The sequence below is a fragment of the Microtus oregoni genome, unplaced genomic scaffold (genome assembly GCF_018167655.1).
Source record: "Microtus oregoni isolate MIOR12 unplaced genomic scaffold, Mior012 000016F_ref0000370, whole genome shotgun sequence".
NCBI lineage: Eukaryota > Metazoa > Chordata > Mammalia > Rodentia > Cricetidae > Microtus > Microtus oregoni.
In genome coordinates, this window is record NW_024543075.1 from 32,786,741 (window position 1) to 32,807,719 (window position 20,979).

The window sequence follows — 20,979 nt, forward strand, 5'->3', positions numbered from 1 at the left end:
AGGGAGCAGCAGAGGCCAGCTCAAATACAACTTAACCCAATAAGCATCGGTCATTCACCAAGCAGCAGGGCAATCTCTTCAAGGGACTACATGGACTACGGAGCCGCAGAGGAGTATGACCATCGCACAAATGCACGGGTCTTCGCTTCGATGGCCTGCCTTGCGGGGCTTCCCCTTGGTTTCCTCTGAGGATGCTCTCTGTGTCTTGACTCTTGTCTCTAGCCCCTTCTGACTTCCATCCGTCATCCTCACAAGGACATCAGAGGCCTAGAAACCTAACAGGGTAATTAGTTTACAGAGAATAGAAAGGGAATGAACAGAACCATCTTTTGGCTGGCCTGACTCACCTTTGACAACACCAGCAGCCGGCCACATTTCTTTAGGCATGGCTCAAAATCGTGTCTCCCTCCTTACTGTTGGAGACTGGGGGAGATATGCAGAACAAGCTTTAAACATTTGGGGTCTAGAATTTGTTTCTGGTAGGAAAGATCACAGAGGTATTTCCTTTAAAGGATCTGTGTGGACTGGAATGTTTTGTAGACTATGGGTAGTGTTTGTTGACTGTCTCCATGTAGGAGAGATGTAGGTAGATGGCCCTTGAATTCTCAAAATCGCCTGCTGCTGTGGAGTTTGCAACTAAAGAATCTGAGAGGTTGAGTGGGTGATTTTCCTAAGACTATGCCCATCCAATACAGGTAAATTTGAATGTTTTTCTTTGTGGTGCTAGGGGTCAAACCCGCGACCTCATGAAGCACACTGGACAGGCACCCCACCAGTTACTGAGTTACAACCCGTCACTGCTCACTCCGCATGAAGGGAAGCAAATTTAAACACAGAGTTCATGTGTATGTGAGGAGATAGGGGTGTGTGTGTGTGTGCACGCGCGCATACATGCATGCTTGTGTTTGTGTGCATGCTTGCATGTATGAATGTGCGTGAGTACATGCATGGATGTGTGCAAGTGCATGCATGCGTGTGTGTGTGTGCATGTGTGTGTGTAGGCCAGAGGTCAGCGTAAGACCTCTTTCCTCAGGTGTGTTTACCTTGGATTTTGAACCTGGAGATTGACAGTTAGGCTTGGCTGGCTAGTCAGCGGTTCCCCAGGGATCTATTTGTCTCTATTTCCCGAGGTCTGAGATTACAAGTGTGAATAATATCTGGTGAGTTCTAGGGACCAAACTCAGGTTTTCATACCTGCACCATGGGCACTTTAGCAGCTGAGTTACCTCCCTGGCCCAGCACAGGCTGTGACATCTGTAAGTCACGGATCCCACTGTGTCCCAGATCAGCAACGTGTCAGTGACAGCATGAAAGACATACTCCCTTTGCTGGGATAGTCTTTTCATTCCCAGAGATCCCACTACAACAAGAGGGTCCTAAATTTGAACAGTGGCGCCTTCTTGATTGGGAGTACTATTACACAACGCACCAAACAAGGGCAGTCCACTCCACCAGAATCCCTAAGCCGTGGAAAGACAGGCAGTGACTCTTTCAAGCAGCAGGAACAGTCATCGCTGTAGCAAAAGGAGTCTGCTCTAGCTGATCCAGTGCAGACTCTCTGCACAAGGAAATCCACGGTGTGACCCAATAAGAGAAGGAGTACAGCCGGGCGGTGGTGGCGCACGCCTTTAATCCCAGCACTCGGGAGGCAGAGACAGGCAGATCTCTGTGAGTTCGAGGCCAGCCTGGTCTACAAGAGCTAGTTCCAGGACAGGAACCAAAAGCTACAGAGAAACCCTGTCTCGAAAAACCAAGAAAGAAAAAAAAAGAGAGAGAGAGAAGGAGCACATTGTGTTCAGGCTTCTGCTCCACCGAAAGTCCTGGCCTAAGGCTCTTTTGAGAAATTGAGTGTGTGTGTGTGTGTGTGTGTGTGTGTGTGTGTGCGTATGTACCTGTGTGCTTGTGTACCTGTGTGCTCATGCATGTGGAGGCCAGAAGTTGATGGTGTGTCTCTTCCTCTGTCACTTTCCACTTTATTTTTTGAGATAAGACCTTTCGCTGAACCTAGAACTTGTTTTTTTTTTTTTTTTTTTTTTTAGCTAAACTGGGGCCAGAGAGCTGACTCATCAGGTAAGAACACTGCTCTTCCTGGGGACAAGGGCTCCATTCCCAGCATCCACATGGCAGCTCACACCCATCTGTAGTTTCAGATCCAGGGACTCTGAGGCCCTCTTCTGGCCTCTGAGGACATTGCACTCACTGGTGCACAGACATGGATGCAGGCAAAACACGCACACACATAAAATAAAACCAAATCAATTAAAAACAAACGCATAAGGCAGTGGACTAGGCACTGTATGTCTGTGTTGACCTGTCCCCAGCAGGTGATGAGTGCTCTTTGTCCTGCCCACCATGCAAGGCCAGTACCACTCCAAGACCTGCCGACGGTACCTGCTTCTCCTCTCAGCACCTTCTCCAGCCTCACACCCTGGATCTCCAAGATCCTCTGCCGCTCCTCCACCTCCTCTAGCTGCCTCTGGACGGCCTGCAAGACCAAGAACGCATGTCCTGAGAGGCTCTGTAGATGAGGGGGTACAAGAGGGGCCGAGCCTGCTACTAGCTGCCACCAGCGATGCCATTGACCGTGGAGCTCCCCAGCTTAGTACCTCGGTGCTTCTGTCCTTAGGATGAGCCATGGAGCACAGCATCTGCATATGTGTAAATGACACCCACAAAGGAGTCAAAACCACCCTGTGACAAGGCCCACCACACTGGAGTCCTGGGAGGGAGGTTCCTGGACCGGCCATGGGATCCTCATGGGTCCTGGACTTTAACCAAGGGTGCAATGGCCAGGGCTGTCTCCTCAGCACAGAATAGGGCCACTCAGGTACTGTTGTGCAGGAGGAAGCCACTGATACCTCATGAAATGGAGACCTGGGCCTGCTCCAGGGGATCAGGGTTCATTTTTGGGTCAGCCTGTACCCCACCTTGACTTCCAAAGGGCTCTTGTCCTGCCCTTGCACCACTGGTTGTGGTCCCGGGTACTCCCCGACAGATGTGCCTGTGGATCTGCTATCGTCTAGTTCTGAAGGTGGAGCAGCAGGTGCTGAACCCATGATGTTTACAGCTCACACTCCGTGGACCCCCAAGCACTTGTTTAGTTTGGGGGTTATACATGGGTTTGGGTGGGCATGTTTTACTTTTCTTACCAGCTGTTACTCTCATGGAATAACAGCTTTCCTTTAGGAAAGAAAGTAGAGCGCGGTCATTTTTGGGTAAGTTTTGTTCATCGCCACCAACTTTCCTTGCTTTCAAGCAGTGGGTTACCGGGAGGCAGGCAGGACGGTCCTTACACACAGCTGCACAGGAACAGTAAAGAAACCATGAACCATCAGGCCAGGTGGCGTATCTGTCTGCATCTCTCTCCCCCAAACACCCATCCTTCTAAATCTCCCCTGGAATCATAGCTGCAATGGTCAAGGCATCCCCAACACCAAGACACTCAAATGGGGACATGAGTCACCACCTGGCTCTTCTCGCCCCAGCTATGAGTATTTAAGTGGGAAACACAAATTAAATGCGAATTCTGCTGCTAGTTGCTTGCAATTTCATGTCCTCTTCTCTGCTGCCTTTGAAAGAGGTTGTGTCTTGATAAAGCCCAACTCTTCTTTCAGGTAAGACACAAGGTTGCTAAGGAAGGGAGACCGTTAGGTGACTCTGTAACTGGTGGTTGTGTGGTTGCAGCTATCAGGTTGTTCTGGAATAAAATGAATTGCCACTAAATTTATAGGTTGAGATTCCAACTTCTAGGGTTATTGTATTAGAGACAAAGTGTTTGAGGAGACCACTGAGGTTATGGCGTGCAGCCCTGATCTAATGGGCCTCCTACCTGTATGAGTGGAAGGATGCTTTCCCCCCTCCCTGGTCCCTCTCCTCACACTTCAAAAAGATCCTGTGAGGATGCAATGGGAAGGCGCTGTCTCTCAGCCAGGAGCAGCGCCCTTGGCAGATGCCCAGCCTGATGCGCCTTGATCTTAGTTCTTCAGTCTCCAAGAAAGAAATACGCGTTGTTTGAGCCACCCAGGCTGTGGTCTGCGGCTATGGAAGCATGAACAGGTAAACACAGTGTTCATTCTCCAAAGGCCCACTTCCCAGCCAAGGTGCTACCACAGGCAGCGAGGACTTTAGAAGGCAGGGCCTCACAGAAAGAAGCCATGTCACCGTGAGTGAGTGTGCCCTTGAAGGGGATATGAAGAACTCTTCCTGCCCTCACTGCCCCTGCTTCTGGAGCCATCATGTCAACAGTTGCCTTCACCTCTATCTATACTATCTATACTCTCTACAGAGATAGGCCCTCCCCACAGGCCTAAAGCAGCGGGGCCAACTGACTATGGACTAGTATGACTGACCCCATAAATCCAAATAAAACTTTCCTCTTTTAAAGTTAATCGTCTTAGGCATTTTGTTACTGTAGCAGAAAGCTGACGAGTACACAAGACTGCATGGCCACATCAAGGATACAGTGGTGAAAGCAATACAGTGCTATGTGGATTAATAGAGATGATTGTTCTAAGTCTGTATATACTCAAGTCCAACTGTTCTTCAAGACTGGGCTTGGAGAGGGCCAGTGTTTATGTTGTCTGCTCCATTTTGTTCATCCAGGACAGAGACTGACAGATTAGCTTGGGCAGAAACGCTTGGAGGAAATCATCAGGTTAGGAAGTACTAGGTACTTAATGCTTTCAACTAATCCTAAAACAGAATCAGACCCCAGTAGCTATCAGTTTAGCAGAGACTCAGTCAAGGAGGTGGTGGATGAATTCTTGTCCTTACTGAGGACACACCCAAGGTCACTGCTTTGTGGGAATAAGGGATTATGATGATGGCCATGCCAGCCTCACTTTGTAGGACACAAACCTGAGGCCGGAAAGGTGACTGGGATGGGAATAGTTCAACCTCCTGAGCTCCTCTCCCCAGAGCTACTGGGGATTGGGCCAGGACCTTCAGAATGGCCACAGTCTGGTTCTCACAGAAGGGAGGCAGGCCTTTCCCTGGCCCATCTCCCCAAGAACAGATTGACTCCTGAAGGATTTCCCACCCACACCCCGGGGACACCCTTCACATGTTTTCTTCCTGACCTGAGCCTTATGGAGTCTTTTCGATTCTTCTTTCTTAACCATCTGCTTCTCCAGCTTCCTTCTTCTGCTGGGTATCTTCTCCTATACAAAGCAATGGAGAAGAGAAAGCCACAACTAAGAAAAGGGGATAACAAAACCTCATCATTGCCCTCTGCCCTCTCCATGCATGACTTCAAGCCACCGCTGGCCTTCTAGCATAACGACATCCAGTAGAACTTTCTACAGTGATGACAATGACCTCCATCTGTACTGTATGAAATATGAATGCCGCTATCCACAGGTGGCACTGGAATTGAGCTGTGAATAAAAAAATTGAAGTTAAAATTTGATTTAACTTCATCATCACCGGCACCATCAGCAGCAGCATTATCTTTATTATTTTAAGACAGGGTCTCACAGTATAGCCCTTACTTGCCTGGAACTTGCTACATGGACCAGACTGTCCTTGAACTCACAGAAATCCACCTGCCTTTGCTTCCCACGTATTCCATCTCAGGGATGGAAGTTGTTCTTCTAGGATTTTTAGAATCCTAAAGATCCTCGGGAGGAAACCTTGGCTTTTACATCTCAGCACAGTCTCATCTTTGTTCCTGGAGAAGACCCCCAGGTGACTGCTTGGGTTCTGGCTTTAGCATGGGGACCCTCTAGTAATAAATGAGGATCTTTGGAGAAAATCTGGACCAGGGTGAGGTGCTTCCTGCTCTGAGATGCTCTCTCTAGCTCACCTGGAGAACTGACATGAGCCAGGTTGTAAATCCTAGAATTTGGAGAGTGTCATGGGTCAGGCAATGAATGAGCTAATTCCTTCATGATGTCTCTTTTATGTCTCAGACTGAAGGTATCCACAAATATGGACAACAAAAGTCAGAAAGACAACCTGCCCAAATTGACACAATTAGTAATGGATGCAGGTGATCATCCTCAGTATGCATATTTTCCCACAGGCCTTTTCTTTTGCCAGGTGATAGACAGTCAAGGACCCCTGCTCTGTGGTAGGGCCTATAGGAGCGTCGTTTTCCTCTAAATGGAGACTATTGAATACAAATTCTGTATTCTGGTTAGTTTTTTCTTCTTTTTTTTTTTTTTGTCAGCTTGACACAAGCTGGGCCATCTGGAAAGAAGGGACCTCAGTTGAGGAAATGCCCTATAGGCAAGTCTGTAGGACATCTTCTTGATTGATGATTGATATGGGATAGGGCCTGGTTAGAAGTGGGTAGTGCCACTCCTGGGTAGTTGGTCCAGGCTAATCAGGCCACGGAGAGCAAGACAGTAAGCCGCATTCCTCTGCAGCCTCTGCATCAGTTCCTACCTCCAGGTTGCTGCCTTTAGCCCTTGTCCTGACTTCCCTTCGTGATGCACTGTAAGCTATATGATGAAATAGACCCTTTCTTTCCCTAGTTGTTTTTGGTCATGGTGTTCACTACAGCAATAGAAAGCAAATGAGGACATCTGGAGAACGGTAGACAACAGTGCCACGCAATCTCCCCGAAGCATAGCTCTCCTCACAGGGCTCAGAGTGCAGCTCAGTGGCAGAGTGCTTGCGGAGCATGTGTGAGGTCTTGGGTTTGATCCTCAATGCACACACACGCGCATACACACACACACACACACACACACACACACACACACACACACACACACGCATACACACACACACACACACGCACACACTCTCTCTCTCTCTTCTTTCAAGTCAGTAGAACAGAGCCCAAGGTTGGGGATAAAAGGGAATTTGTTATCTTCTATTTAAACCATATTCTAGCAAAGCTCAGGAATCCCTACACATGGGCTCTTCATTCTGTTCACAGCAATGGTGCTGTTGTAGAGAGTGGAGGAGAGATGCTAAGGGCTGGCCAAGAGAAGAGCCAGTGCAGGAGGAGGGAAGGACCAAGGCTCAGCTGCCACAAGTCCCCTGCCTCAGGCATCCTGCCTCCAGCTTCCTGTGCAGAGGTTAATCTGAGCAGGCTCTGTTGTGACCCTTGGGTGGGACACACCTGAATGCACCCAAAGAAACAGAGAACCCCGAGGCCAAAGCCCTTCCTTCCCACTTGAAGGCTTCCTGGAGGAGTGGGGCCCCATTAGGAGGAGGTAGCATAGGTATGCTTCATCACCTGGTACTCTCAAGTAACCACTAGCTGTGTGCTAGGCCAGCAAGATAGCAAGGAGCTGGTGGTGAGGTCTATTTGGGATATTATGGTCTTGCTACTTCCACACGCCCGTGCTAACCTATTCTTTCTCTATGAGGGTTAAGAAGATGGAGCCTGGGATCTGTCTCATTTGAGTGGAGAATTAACTTAGGGTTATTTGAGAGGATGGGGGGCAATAAGGAGCCCCCAGAAATCAACGTAATACAATTTACATAACAATTCATTTCTGGTGAGGATTGAAGTAACTAAAACAGCCCACAATTTAAAAACAGAAAGATTCCTCTCCCCTCCTCCACTGTGTGTGCGCCTTAGGGAGTTGGAATCCCCCTTTGTGACTGGAACTGAAGCCAAAGCCTCTCTTGCTAGATATGGGAAAGCCGAGTGTGAGTAAATTTGGTTCTCTTCTTCCTTCATAGCTCCTCTCTGCTCTAAAACTATAAACAGAGCCAAAGCAATGCCCAGCTCCTCCACCTACCCCAGAGGCAAGCGAGGACCCCTCTGAGTCCTAGGAGACAAGCTTCAGTCCCATACTTTGAGAAAACAGCAGTGGGCGTGGGTGGCAAGCGTCTCTCTCTGCACATGTGACATATAGGCACATCCACAGACATGCCACACTGTGTTTTCTCTGCATTGGCATGAGAGATTCAGTAAGTACTCTCTAGACATGAATATCCACTAAGAAAGGGGATGGTTGCCTTCCCAGTGGCATGTGGGCTCCTTCGACAGTAGGTGCCTTGGTGGATCCGTGTCTCTGTGCAACTGCATGGTTCGTTTCATAGCTCCGGTTAGAATAAACATAACATTTTCTGTGCAATCTGCCTCTAGTGCTTCTTAAATGAAGTTGTGCTTCCCTTGGGGACATACACATCTGCTTGTTGAAGTTTTTCAAGGGTTTGATTATTGGACCGCGTATCAAACCCACTTTAAGCACGGCACTCGCCAAATGGTTTCAAGTCAGTATGTCTTCTTTTTTCCCTTCCCCCATTTGAGACTCTGAGGTTTTCTTGTTTGGTGTTTTATTTTTTTTTTTCAAAAGAAGACAAATCTTGGGGTGTTCCAGATAAAAAGAAGGGTGATTATCAGCTGCAATGTGGCTTTATCCTCCTGAGGATCCTTGCAGCTGGAGCCCACATTGGCTCTGAAGCCTGGATGGGAAATGAGCCCTAGCCAGCCAAGGCATTGTAGGGTGTTCCACGTGATGTTACCTTTAGCAGTGAGGAAGACTGGGAGCCAGCATCTTCCTCTGCAGAGGAGGAGGTGGGAGACGAGGGAGAAGAGGTGGCCTCTGTCACTGGAGCTCCAAGGCCTGGAACGAGAACCGGAGAACTCACCAAACTGTCGGCTGTTTTTCCTGCTTCGCGCCTCACGGCTGCCACCTCTCTCCTCCCTCACCCTGTTTGCTTCCTTCTGCCCACCCCTCACTGCACCTGCCAGGAGCCTGGGAAAGCAGTACCTCAGGGCCCCTGAAAAGTTGGCCCTCCACCTTAATTACATTTCTGGATCCCTGCCAAGAGCTCTGTGGCTTGCCTCTCACATTCAAAACAAAACAAAACAAAACAAGGTATTATGCAGAAATCAAGGAAGTCCTTAAACACCCTTCGCAGGGCAGGATCCTTGCTTACAATGCTTTTGGATCAAAAAATCTATTATGAAAATGCATATCTGAAGTTAGCTGAGTTACCTAAATGCGCGGGTAAGGTTCGTTCTGCAGAGTAATTGAATGCAAAAAAAAAAAAAAAAAAAAAGTCAGAGCCAGCTCTTAAACAAATCGCCCTTCTGCGGCTCGCAGCATCTGGCACCCATTTTTACTACACGACATCTGCTCAGTGTAAAAGAGCTGGCGTCAGAATGTCTGGTCATAGAAAAAAAATCCCAAATGTAATCAGAAGCAAAAGGACTCTAAGCCTAAGGATTTTATCACATAGCCTCATGCAACATAAATATTTCATTAATTATGGCTAAACAAATGCCACTTTTATTTTCCCAACTTGCAGATATTATCACATCATGGAAGGGATGATTCAAATGCCAGGAAAAAAAAAAGCAGTTGAAGATAGGGATGGCCCAACAAAGCAGGGCCCATGGGGGAGCGAAAGCTGAGGAGCCATGCCAAACTCCAAACATGAACTGGACGGCTGAGGACGGTAATAATGCCCATGTTGACCAAACACCTTTTTGTGATCTGGCTGAGGACCAGGTATGATCGGGCTTCCAGGTACTCCAGGAGACTTTCATCTTTTCCAGCAAGAACATCTGCCCCTGCACACACACCTGATGGAGTCTATGATGCCAATACCAGGATTAACCCATGTTTGTCACTACACTACAGGACCAGTAGAACTTAGCGACGGCAAATGGACTTGACAGTGGCAGCTTGGGTCTGCACAGAACGATGGAGTGGGTGGAGAGAAAGGAGAGAAGTAATTCCAAGTCAGCTAACATCCTCTCCAGCCTCCCTATAATTTTCAACTATTCACCCCAGTGGGAGCAGCCAAGTGTTACAAAATAAGGGTAATTTTAACCTCCAGCAACACATTTACATACGCTCTTATTCAGAGCAAAATAATACAAAACATGCATATAACTACCCAGCCTCTCTGGGGAGAGAGTTTGCTGTTTTCCACTTTAATTTGCCAGATGGGAAAGCTCAGGTAAAGATAGAATCAGAGAGTGGCATCGTCCTAGGAGCAGGCTGTGTTCTCCTTGGGCAGAAATTGCATCCTGCTTCAGCCACTAAATCGCCACAGAGGGATCCAGCCACTGAGCACTGAGTCTAGAAGCGAGAGGAGCCGACTGTATGCTTTTGAGTTCTACTGTCATGATCCCTCCACGCAGAATCACTGTGGAAGAGCAAACCCAATCAAAGGCCTTGGTGGTATCTGGTCCATGGGGGTAGCTGTTGGAAATGTTTATTTAGACTTGTTTTATTTACTACTTTTCTCATTGCTGTAACCAAGTATCTGATATGGAGCAACTTCAGGACTGGGGTTGTAGCTCAGCATGCCAGAGGCTCTGAGTTAGATTCCCAGCCCTGTTCTTAGGAGATGAAGGCAGGAGGAAAGGAAGTTCAAGGTCATCTTTGGTTACTACAGAGTTTGAAGCCAGCCTGAGCTAGAGCTGTCTCAAAAAGGAGGCAATTTGAGGTAAGAAGGCTCATGGTTTGAGGATACAGTCCATCATGGAAGGAAGGGGTGGTGGAAGGCTGCTCGCTCCCCTCTGGGTACCGGGGAGCAAAGAGAGATGAATGTTGCATACACTCCTCTCGATTCCCTTTTCAGTCAGTCTGCTGGATCAGCCCATGGGATGGTGCTGCCCACGTTCAGGATGGGTCTGATAGGTCTTCACTCCTCAGCTAACCCTCTCTAAAAGCATCCTTGCAGACGACCCAAAGGTGTGTCTGTCTCCTCGGTGGCTCTGTGCCCAGTCAACTTGACAACTGACATTCACATCCCAACTGTCTTCACCATCGTCATTGTTATCATTGACTCAATCAACAGCACTTTCTTCTAGAACTGCCTGATTGACCTTTATGTACAATAGAAGTACAGATGTAAGGTTGAAACTTTTTCTAATTAAAAAAAATTCTGTAGAGTTTCATTTGGAAATGGGAGTGAAACGGCTTCTAAGCAGTAGGAAGGCTGAGCCTCTCCTCCCATAAGGGGAGACCAGCCTTTCCTCTCCTCCCATCAAGGGATGCCAACCATTCTGAAGGTCACTAGTCTCTTGCAATCTTGAAGGACTTTGCTTCCCCACACCATGTCAGAGTGCCTGATTTTGGAGCTGACTTCTCACCAGAATGCAGTAGAACTCAGGACACAATATACAAAGCATCTTTTCCCAGATAGTAGCCAACAGGCAGTACAGAGAGATGTAAGAGATAAGAGCAGAAACCCACACAGTCCTACGGCCACAGATGCTTCTGCCCTGAGGTCCTTTGCTGACCACAGCGCAGGCAGGAAAAAACCCTAACAGGTTAAAGTAGACTCACTGAATTGAAAGGCAGTTCAGAGTTTGGCCAAGCATGGCAGCAGTAATGTGTAGGATGGAGCTCTGGAGAGGAGGGAGTGCCACAAAAGACACACACACAGAAAGAAACAGAGAGAGAGACACAGAGAGACAGAGACAGAGACAGACAGACAGACACACACACACACACACACACAGAGAGAGAGAGAGAGAGAGAGAGAGAGAGAGAGAGAGAGAGAGAGAAATTTAGAAATTGGCATAGAAGTTCATGTCTATCTACTGCTTAACAGGAATCCAAATATGTATAAAACGAAGCTACCTGGCTGGGCACATAACTGCAGAGAAGTTGCAGGCTCAACATTTTACTGATTTTGCAGTGGTTCTTAGCCTTCCTGATGCTGTGACCCTTCAATACAGCTCCTCATGTGGTGACCCCAACAATAAAATTATTTTCATTGTTACTTCATCTCTGTACTGTTATAAATTAATGTAAATATTTTTGGAGATAGAGGTTTGCCAAAGGGGTCACAACCCACAGGTTGAGAACCTCTAATGTTTACTTGGGTGGGAGATGTTCAGATTGTCCCTAGTCAGAGACACCTGGGGCATTATAGCGGTCACAGGAAACTTTTACTTTATTAACAGGGGTAGATTAGTGCTAGAGCAATGCTTATCACAGACACACCTAGCAAGCATGAAGACAAGTCATGGAAGGAACAGAGTGACCTTAACATTATTCTACTGCCTATTAAACATTCTTTATTCCCCCATTTAACAATAAAAAATAAAACTCAACCATTTTTCTACATAAACTCTATTAGTTGGTAAACTGACACACATATACACACGATTAGTCAAATAAGCAAGAGAAAAATCCATCAATAAAAACAAAAATCAGAAATGACTGATACAGTGAAATTAACAGGCAAGTATTTTAAAATATCATAAATGTGGTCAAGAAGCTAAAAGTAAGCTACTAAAACAACTTTGAGAACTAATAAATTTAATAAAGTAGTAGTCTGTAAAATTAACATTACCATGGTTGGTTAGCTCCTTCCCCCTTCCTCTTTTTCCTTTCCCTCCCCCTTCTTCTTCCTTCTTTACTTCACCTTCTTCCCTCCTTCCCTCTTCTTCTCCCTCCCTCCCGTTTGGCTTGGGGCTGAGAATCAAACCCAGAGAATTGTACAGGCTAAATTTGAATTCTATGGCAAAGCCATACCCGAAAGCTCCAGGCAGTAGCATGTCTATCTACTTACATGCAACTTTATAAAAGGAAATCACAGAAACTCACAGACGTGCAGCGGCTAATAAAATGCTGGTCACTAGAACTAGCAGGTGAAGGTAGGGACTGGAGAGATGTTCACAGGATATGAAATTTCAGTTCAATAGGATCAAGATTGAGAGACCTATCCTATAGCATGGAGACTGTTAGCACTAGAATATAAAATGTCTGCCAGAGGCCCATGTGTTTGAACAGTTGATTTGAAGGTCCTTCGGAGCCTCTAGGAGGTGGAGCCTACCTGGATGAAGAAGGTCACTGCGGGACGGGCTTTGAATGCTACTGTGCACTGTTTCTGGCTCAGTTTCTCTGCTTCTTGACTGTTGATATGACAAAAACATCAGCCTCTAGCTCTCACCACCCATGTGTTCCCTGCTACGAGACAGCTCAGTGAGTAAAGCAAGCATGGGGGCTGGAGTTCGTATCCCCAGAACTCACATAAAGTCAGATATAAATCTGCAATCTCAGTGTCCCACTGCAAGATGGCAGCAGAAGCAAGAGAATCCTGGGAAGCTTGAAGGCCAGCTAGTCTGGAGTAGGCAGAAATCCTGGGGCAAGAGGGATGATTCAGCAATCCTGGGGCTGGAGAGATGATGACTCAGCAATCCTGGAGCTAGAGAGATGATGACTCAGCAATCCTGGGGCTGGAGGAATAACTCAGCAATCCTGGGGCTGGAGGGATGACTCAGCAATCCTGGGGCTGGAGGGATGACTCAGCAATCCTGGGGCTGGAGGATGACTCAGCAGTTAAGAGCACAAGCTTCTCTTGCAAAGGACCTGGGTTCAATTCCCAACACCCACATAGCAGCTCACAACTGTCTAAAACTCCAGTTCCAGAGGATCTTACACCCTCTTTGGGCACTGTGTGGAGTTGGTCCACAGACATAATGCAACCAAAACACTCACACCTATCAAATAAAATTAAAATCTCAAAACAGTGACCCTGTCTTAAATAAGGTAGAAGGTGAGGACCCACCCCCAAAGTTGTTCCACTTGTGTGCCATGACACTCACAGGCCCATATTCACAGACATACTCATACATATCACACACGTGTGTGCACATACACACATACACAGAGATGAATATATTAAAAAGTAAAGAAATATATATTTTCATATGTGTGTGTATATACATATGTATGTATATATATGACCCAGAAGACCCAAAATGTTGTAGAACTGAAACAATATAAAAACAATTGAAAAAACTATAGTTGGTGGTGTTCACTCTCCTCTATTAGTAGTTGATAAAATAACGAAACTGTTATGATTTTTCAAAAATGTTGCAAGATCCCCAGTGGCAGTAGGCAGCAGAAATGCTGTAGGTCCCCAAATGGTGGTAGTGGGCCATGTGGCGGCAGGCAGTGGGCCCTGGGAGCAGCCAGTCCCAGGCAGAGATTGCTGCTGGCCCCTGAGTGGTGGCTGGTCCCAGGCAGGGAGACACACGGCGGGTGGGCTGGTCCCAGCGAGCCCGGGGGTATGAGCAGGCGGTGGGTAGAAGGCACATGGACAGAATAGAATTGGATATTTATTACTTAGAGGAGGGGGGAGAAGGAGAAGAGGACAGAGAGAGAGAGAGAAGAGAGGGAGTGAAGAAGTGGGGAGAGAGGCAGAAGCGAAGCTGCCTCTCCAAGAGGAAGACAGAAAAGAGAGCAAGCTCAGGCCGGAAGTTGAAGATCAGCCTGCCTCAGCAGATGGGGGAGGGAGTGGGTGTGGCTTGTCTCTTAAAGAGACAACAATCATAACACAAACAAATGTAGGAGTTCTTACTATGAGCATCATTGAATAACTGCAACACACTTTGCATTATGGACCCTTTCCAACAAAATTCAGTAGAACAAAAACAATCTCCCTCTCCATGGTGTATAAAGACTATGTTGTCTGTATTTATTCATCTGTTTGTTTTTGTTGTTTTGGGGTGTGTGTGTGTGTGTGTGTGTGTGTGTGTGTGTATTTTTCCCCCATTGCTTTGGTTTTGAGACAGGGTCTCAGTGTAGCCCAAGTTTGCCTCAGCCTCTCAGTTCTCCAGCCGAAGTGCAAAGACTGCAGACATATGCCACCACACTGGGATCTCCGTCTACGATGGACACTTAGGCTGAGTCTATAACTTGGCTGTTCTGAAAAGTATGTGTTTGTACATGGGTGTGTCAGGATACTGTGTGCTGACCTTGATTTTTTTTTTTTTAGGTGTGTAAGTGTGGCACGCCTGGGTCTATGGCAGCTCCAGTTCCAGTGTTTAAGGGACCTTCACACCAAGTTTTACACAGTAGGTGAACTAATGTATACTCCTGTTAATAGTCCAGCAGGGTCTCTCACCTTTGTCCCATCCCCATCCTCATTGGTCAGTATTTGTTGTTTCATTGGTGGTCTTGATGACTGCCCTTCTGACTAGGGTGAGATGGAATCTCGGGGAAGTTTTGATTTGTGGTTCCCTGATGGCTAAATATATTGAATATTTTACGCATTTATTGGACATTTATCCCTCTACTATCCAGTTTATTTGCCCATTTATTGGTTAGATTATTTGTTGTTTAGGTGATGTGGAATTCCCCTCTGTACATTGTGAATACCACTGGTAAATAAAGAAGCTGATTTGGATCTATAGCAGGGCAGAACAGAGATAGACAGGGAAAACTAAACTGAATGCTGTGAAAAAGAAGGCAGAGTCAGGGAGAAGCCATGTAGCCCCATTGGAGACAGACGCCAGAACTTTAACCGGTAAGCCACAGGCTCATGGTGATACACAGATTAATGGAAATGGGTTAATTTAAGTTATGAGGTTATCCAGAAATACACTTAAGCTATTGGCCAAACAGTATTACAAATAATACGATTTCTGTGTGATTATTTCGGGACTGAGCAGCCGGGAACAAACAAGTGGCCTTTTTACAACATTTGGGTGTTTAATTTTTTGAGGCCTTAAAGAGTGCATATGAATAATCAGATGAATAGTTGGCGAAGATTTCCCCTAGTTCTTTGAAATGCCTTTTCAACCTGTTAACAGGGCTTTTTGCTATGCTTTCTAATCAGATGGATACAATCATATTTATGCAAATGGATCGAGTTTGCAGCTATTTTTTTCTTTGTTGATTTTATGTTTACATCAAGTCTCACTATGTAGCCCAGGCTGGCCTCAAACTCACATTCTTTTTGCTCTAGACTTATGAGTATTAAGATTACAGGCATGCACTGCCACACCCAACCATACGTCTTTTAGTTTTAAAGTAGACAAATGTACTATCTATTATGCATCTATTACATGGGGCTGGAGAGAAGGCCCAGTTAGGAACATCTGTTGCTCTTGCAGAGGATCCAGCTTTGATTCAAGCACCCATACAATGGCTCACAACCATCTGTAATTCCAGTCCCACGAAACCAAATACAGTCTTCTGGCTTCTATTGGCACCAAGCATGCACATGGTATACAGATATGCACGTACGCAAATATGCATATACATAAAATAAAAAGTGAATAAATCTAAAAACATACACACACATATAACAAATGAAATTCCATGGTGTGTGATTTTAAAAGAATACTTATATCTCAACTTACCTATGCTCATTCCAAACTTAGCTGCTAATAAGTTCTCTTATTAATCTATACAGATATTTGATTAGGGTGCAAAGATAAATAATTCCTTGAAAGCTGATTATTCCTTAAAATTTTAAAAAAATTAAAAGGTAAAATTATCAGAATTTCTGAAAACTGGAAATAACAGGATCACAATTTATTTAAAGTGGTCAAGTGAACATTCAGCAACAAAAGAAATTGTCTGGGGAGACAGTTCGGTGGATGGGGATGCTGCTGGCTGTGCAGTGTGAGACCTGAGTTAAAATCCCATGTAAAAAGCTGTGCATGGCCGCACCACTTCTGCAATCCCAGCATTGTAGGGGCATGGACAGGAGGATCATGGGGGCTTTCATGCTACCAGCATAATTCCAGGTTCAGCAAGAGACACTGTCTTAAAGGGAATAGAAAGTCAAGGAAGAATTGATCAGAACACCCAGCAACCCTCTCTCACCTAGAGTGCACATGCATGCACACATCCACACACATGCAGATATACCACACATTCACAAATAAAAAAAGATATCATGTATGCATTTACACTATCCTTAAAGAAATACACTAAATGTTTGGCGAGGTGCAGAAACAATAACATGTTCTGTTTTTTGCTAGGTATTTCCGTACTGTTTGATTACTCTGACTCTTCGATATATTAATTAAATAATTTGCAACAACCAGGTTTAAATATAAAAAGTCTCTATTTTCATCGGTAATCAAACATACAGAAAAGCAGTTAGCAATTCAAGGGAAACAAAAAGGTACATGTGTGTAAAAATGTCCCACCAACACCATCCATACATTATGTGTGTGTAAACATATATATATATATTACATATATACTTATAAGTTAAACAATCAAACAATGGTTCATTAAATAACAATATTGCTACAAGATAGAACATTCTTTTAAGTCACATTTATATAGGTTCTGTGGCTATTTATATAATACCTAGAATATAAAGTTGATTTTAAAAAATATACAATTGTATGTACATCTCAGTAAAAATATTAATATAGTTACAGAAAAAAGGAAAGTGGTAGGATTATTGTTAATTTAACTTTCCATAACATAATTTCAGTTTTTTAGGGTTTTTCTTACAAAACTTTCAAGTTTCCTTAAATTTCTTTTTCAGGTAGTACATACATTTCTTTGTGCATTGAGGGAGGGAAGTGCACATGTGGAGACCACAGGACAATTTGGGAGACTGGTTCTCTCTTTCCACCATGTGGGTCCTGAGCCTGACAGCAAAAGCCTGTAAAGCCTGGAGCCATCCCGTCAGTCCCCGCGTTCCCCACTTTCGTCAGAATGAACTGGAGAAGGAAATCAAAGTGCACAGTGCCTGTTTGTGACTCTGGGGAGACCACTAACTGCCCAGCACGGAACTCTAAACGGGACTACTAAGAAAGCCACTTACGTGCATCCTGCCCTGTAGAAGGAAGATGCGCCACCTGCCTCAGCGAGGTGCTGCCAAAAGGCTCTACCAGCTTCTCCAAGGATGGGACTCTGTTCCCGGGTGGCCCCTTCTCCTTGGGGCTGCTAAAGAAATCCCCAACGTCTTTTCTTTGCTTGCATTCCTGGAGAAAACTCTCAAAGGATTTATCTTTGAGGCCAAGGGAGGAAATCCGCGAGGCTCGTTTCTTTGGAACGTGGGTGGCATCCTGCAAACTCACTTTCTCTAGGAGGGTGGGGACATCCTCAATCTTGCCGTGGGGTGGTGGGGATATGGTTGCAGAGAACGTCTTGGATGAACGAGTGGGCAAACTCCGGGAGCGGAGGATAGGGTCAGGAAGGCTAAGGTCTGAGGCCGGGGTAGCCTTAGAAGTTGGAGAAGCCAGAGAGAAGAAGGCTGAAGCCCTCTTGGCCATGTGTCTCACTGGAGACTGCTGGTCTTTATCTTTATTGGAGCTGGGTTTCCGAAAACTAAAGGAGCGAGTGAAGCCATGTGGTTGGCCCCGAGGCAAGGTATTTGACTCTGGCTTAGGGCAGGTCTTTTTTCCACCTTCAGAACTGAGGTGCAGAGACTTTCGGATGGCATTTGCTATGTACTTCAGGGGAGACTTGGGTGGAGGCTGTTCTCGCTCCCGCTCCCGAGGCGACTTGCCAGCTGGGGTGCATATTTCCTCCTGGGCCCCTGTCTGGGATAGCAGCTTCTCTTTCACTGTCTGAGGGAGGGTAGAGGAGCAGAATGGCTTCGGGGCATGACCTCTTCCATTTTCAGCTCTTTCTTGGGAGAGTCGCTCCCCAGCCCTATGCTCAGGGGTGGGGTCATTCCAGTCTAGTAACTTGTTCTTCTGCTCCTGTGTGAGGGTTATTTTCTTCAAACCCAGCTTCTTTTCTGCAGACAGCCCTGGGCCACCTGTCTGTTCCCTCCTGGGTCCCTCACTCACTTCTCTGGGGTTCCTTGCGGTCCCAAGAGTTAGGTTTTGATTGGACAAACACTGATCTTTCCCTGCTATGGGGTTCATGCTTTTGGTGCTCCTGGGAGGAGCCCAGGTTTTCTGGCAGTCCTCTGAAGCCGTCTTGCCAGGGCTGCTGAGATCTTCTCCACCAGGGCTCACCAGGCCTATGCTCTCCAGCACGGGGCTATGAGGTAGATAGAGAGGAATTTCCTTCGAGATCCCTTGAGCCCTGGCGCGTCTCAGGTAGAGTGGAGTGGGGCTAAAATCACCTCTGGAGACAGGCAGGGGGTGGAGGTCATAAGCTGGCACCTACAGGGGAAGGGCATAAATACCCGTTATTTACAGTTCCTAGTGCTTATTTTCCTGGGGAAGGTGAATGTCGATACATATGTCACTTCCTTTCTTTCTCTCACACCCAGATGCCCAAGGTAGGAAGGAGGTTTCAGAGAGGTTGGTCTTTGTCCCAAGTGACTATTAGGAACTTGATGACATCTACCTGAAGTCTCTATGCTCTAATCAAGGACCAATAAAGGCTCTAGAACACGTGGAGAAAAAGCCAGAATAGAAAGGCCCAGCATGGCTGCTGCTCTCGACAAGAAGACATTGCCTTTACAAGGGGACCTTCTTCCTATAGCTATGCTTTGCTGACATCCAAGAAGTCAGTTTCTCAAACCATGGATCACAGGCTCTCAAGGTAAAAAGCGAGAGTTATCCTTCTGAGCCAAAGCGTTGGTAGTGAAGGATGGCCTTTGGGACTTTCTGAGGACCCTCCTAAATGTCACACCTTGCACCATTGTAAAATCAAAGTTTCTAACACATGGGCACTTGGAAGAACATAAGTGGACTCTTCAGAGAGTAGCTATGCCCTGTCAAGAGTCCTGGTGCCTGAGGGCTTCAAAAGGGTGCATGCTTTTTCTGTCTTGAGGGCTCTCCCGAGTATAGCATAATCCTAGTGGGTTACAGAGACTACATATTGGACCCGGAAAGAAAGTCCAGCCATCCATTTCAGTGGTGATGCTTTCTGGTCTAGACAGATATTGCTCTCAGGGTCCTTGGATGCTACTGAGAGCACCCTTATTTCTGCGCCCATCACCTTTCGGCTGTCTTCCCTGTGTGAACTTCCTCGGGAGTGTATGTACTATGTCCATCTCCCTCACATGCTGACGGGGGTGGCTGTGCTCATGAGGGTGGCCCAAGAGGGGCATAATGGGTTTTTATGAAAGACACATGTAGAGTGTCCTGGCTTTGCACTTGGGAGGGACCTGTGAGCACATAGAATCCAGAATTAAGTGTAGCAGTAGTGAAGAGGGTTGGCTTGCCCATCTCTTGGGCAGGGCCCCCGAGAACACTTACCTGAGGAGAGGAGGAATTATCTGAAGTGCGCTCAGGTACACTAATTGAAGAAAAGGAAGATGGCAGGGAAGATGAAGAAGATAAAGATGAAGGAGGAGGAGACTCCTTGGGAGGCAGTGATGCTCTTCTGGTCATGGGTGTTGAATCTATCAAGGGAAGAACATGCTCCATCATTGCCTTGCTTTTAGCATAAAGAGAGAAGACTGTGGGGGATCCTCAGGCTTAGGAAGGAGGGTTCTGGGGATGGAGTCAGAGAAAGGTCCCTAGTGCCCATAGCTTGGGACTTGGCAGCAGAGCCCTGAAGAAGAAGTTCCACGAGTCAGTGTTCCCGACTTCTGTAGGACTGTTCCTGGGAGATGCGAGCCCAGCCCACAGAATGCTTTTGGGAGATGGACAATTACTGCCTGTGTTTCCCTGAAGTCATGGTGGTCAGGAGCTGGGACTACCCTAAATCTCTCTGTTGATACACCATTTGAGGTTTCTTTCCACAAGATGGCAGAGCATTAGTTGTGGGCACGAACAGGATAGATGCTTAGTCCTAATGAAATGGGTTCTCCCTCTCCTGTGTGTGCCGCCCAGGGGCTTTCAGACAAGGTGGTTATCTTGAGATCTTAGGGAAACCAAAGGAGGGAGGTTACACCCATATCAGTGGTTTGAATCACACAGAATTAGTGGGAGCAGGCCAAACTTCTGTGGCTCAGGGAGCAGGCAGGAAGCCGCGCATTTGCTTGGAGATGCACGAGAAAGGAGCAAGGCTGGCCCCTGGGGAGGAGCCCAGTTCTGAACTGTGGGCAGCTGAAATCATCTGGTCCCGTGACAGTACAGCCTGGGACATCACTCAAGCCCGCACATGCTAATCCTTCCTGTCCTGACACGTATCCCTCTTCCCCTTCAACTTAGTGACCTGAAATCTGCAATGCCAAGTATTTTCTCTCCAGACGGGAGCATCTCAGATAACTTGTACTGAGGTAATTTGAAAAAACAACATGCAGCCTTTCACGGGAATACATAAGCTTCATCCTCAGGCCCCACAAACCACTGTGGCCCATAGCAGGGCTCCCTAGGTACATCCCGGACTGTGTATCTCACTAGCTTATTCTCCAACCCAGTACCTCAACTCCCTGTTTCCTGCAGCTCGGGGGGGGGGGGGGGGGCGGGGCGCAGACTCTCCTGTGCTGTGTCCA

General features: G+C 46.7%; 1 protein-coding gene across 3 annotated transcripts in view; it reads right to left on the reverse strand.

Annotated features, from left to right (window-relative positions):
- The window catches only part of LOC121457860 (MICAL C-terminal-like protein), a 51,341-nt gene that overhangs the window by 15,724 nt on the left and 14,638 nt on the right, over nucleotides 1-20,979 (reverse strand). For 2 of the 3 annotated variants that reach the window (XM_041666909.1, XM_041666908.1), the window contains exons 4-8: nucleotides 19,796-19,941; nucleotides 17,458-18,751; nucleotides 8,431-8,531; nucleotides 5,079-5,159; nucleotides 2,392-2,485 (exon numbers count right to left, since the gene is read on the reverse strand). In XM_041666909.1, coding sequence (XP_041522843.1) covers nucleotides 2,392-2,485; nucleotides 5,079-5,159; nucleotides 8,431-8,531; nucleotides 17,458-18,751; nucleotides 19,796-19,930 — 1,705 coding nt within the window. In that variant the 5' untranslated portion in view covers nucleotides 19,931-19,941. Of the gene's footprint in view, nucleotides 1-370; nucleotides 424-2,391; nucleotides 2,486-5,078; nucleotides 5,160-8,430; nucleotides 8,532-17,457; nucleotides 18,752-19,795; nucleotides 19,942-20,979 lie in introns of those variants that run through there. The other variant, XM_041666910.1, reaches the window with a different exon arrangement.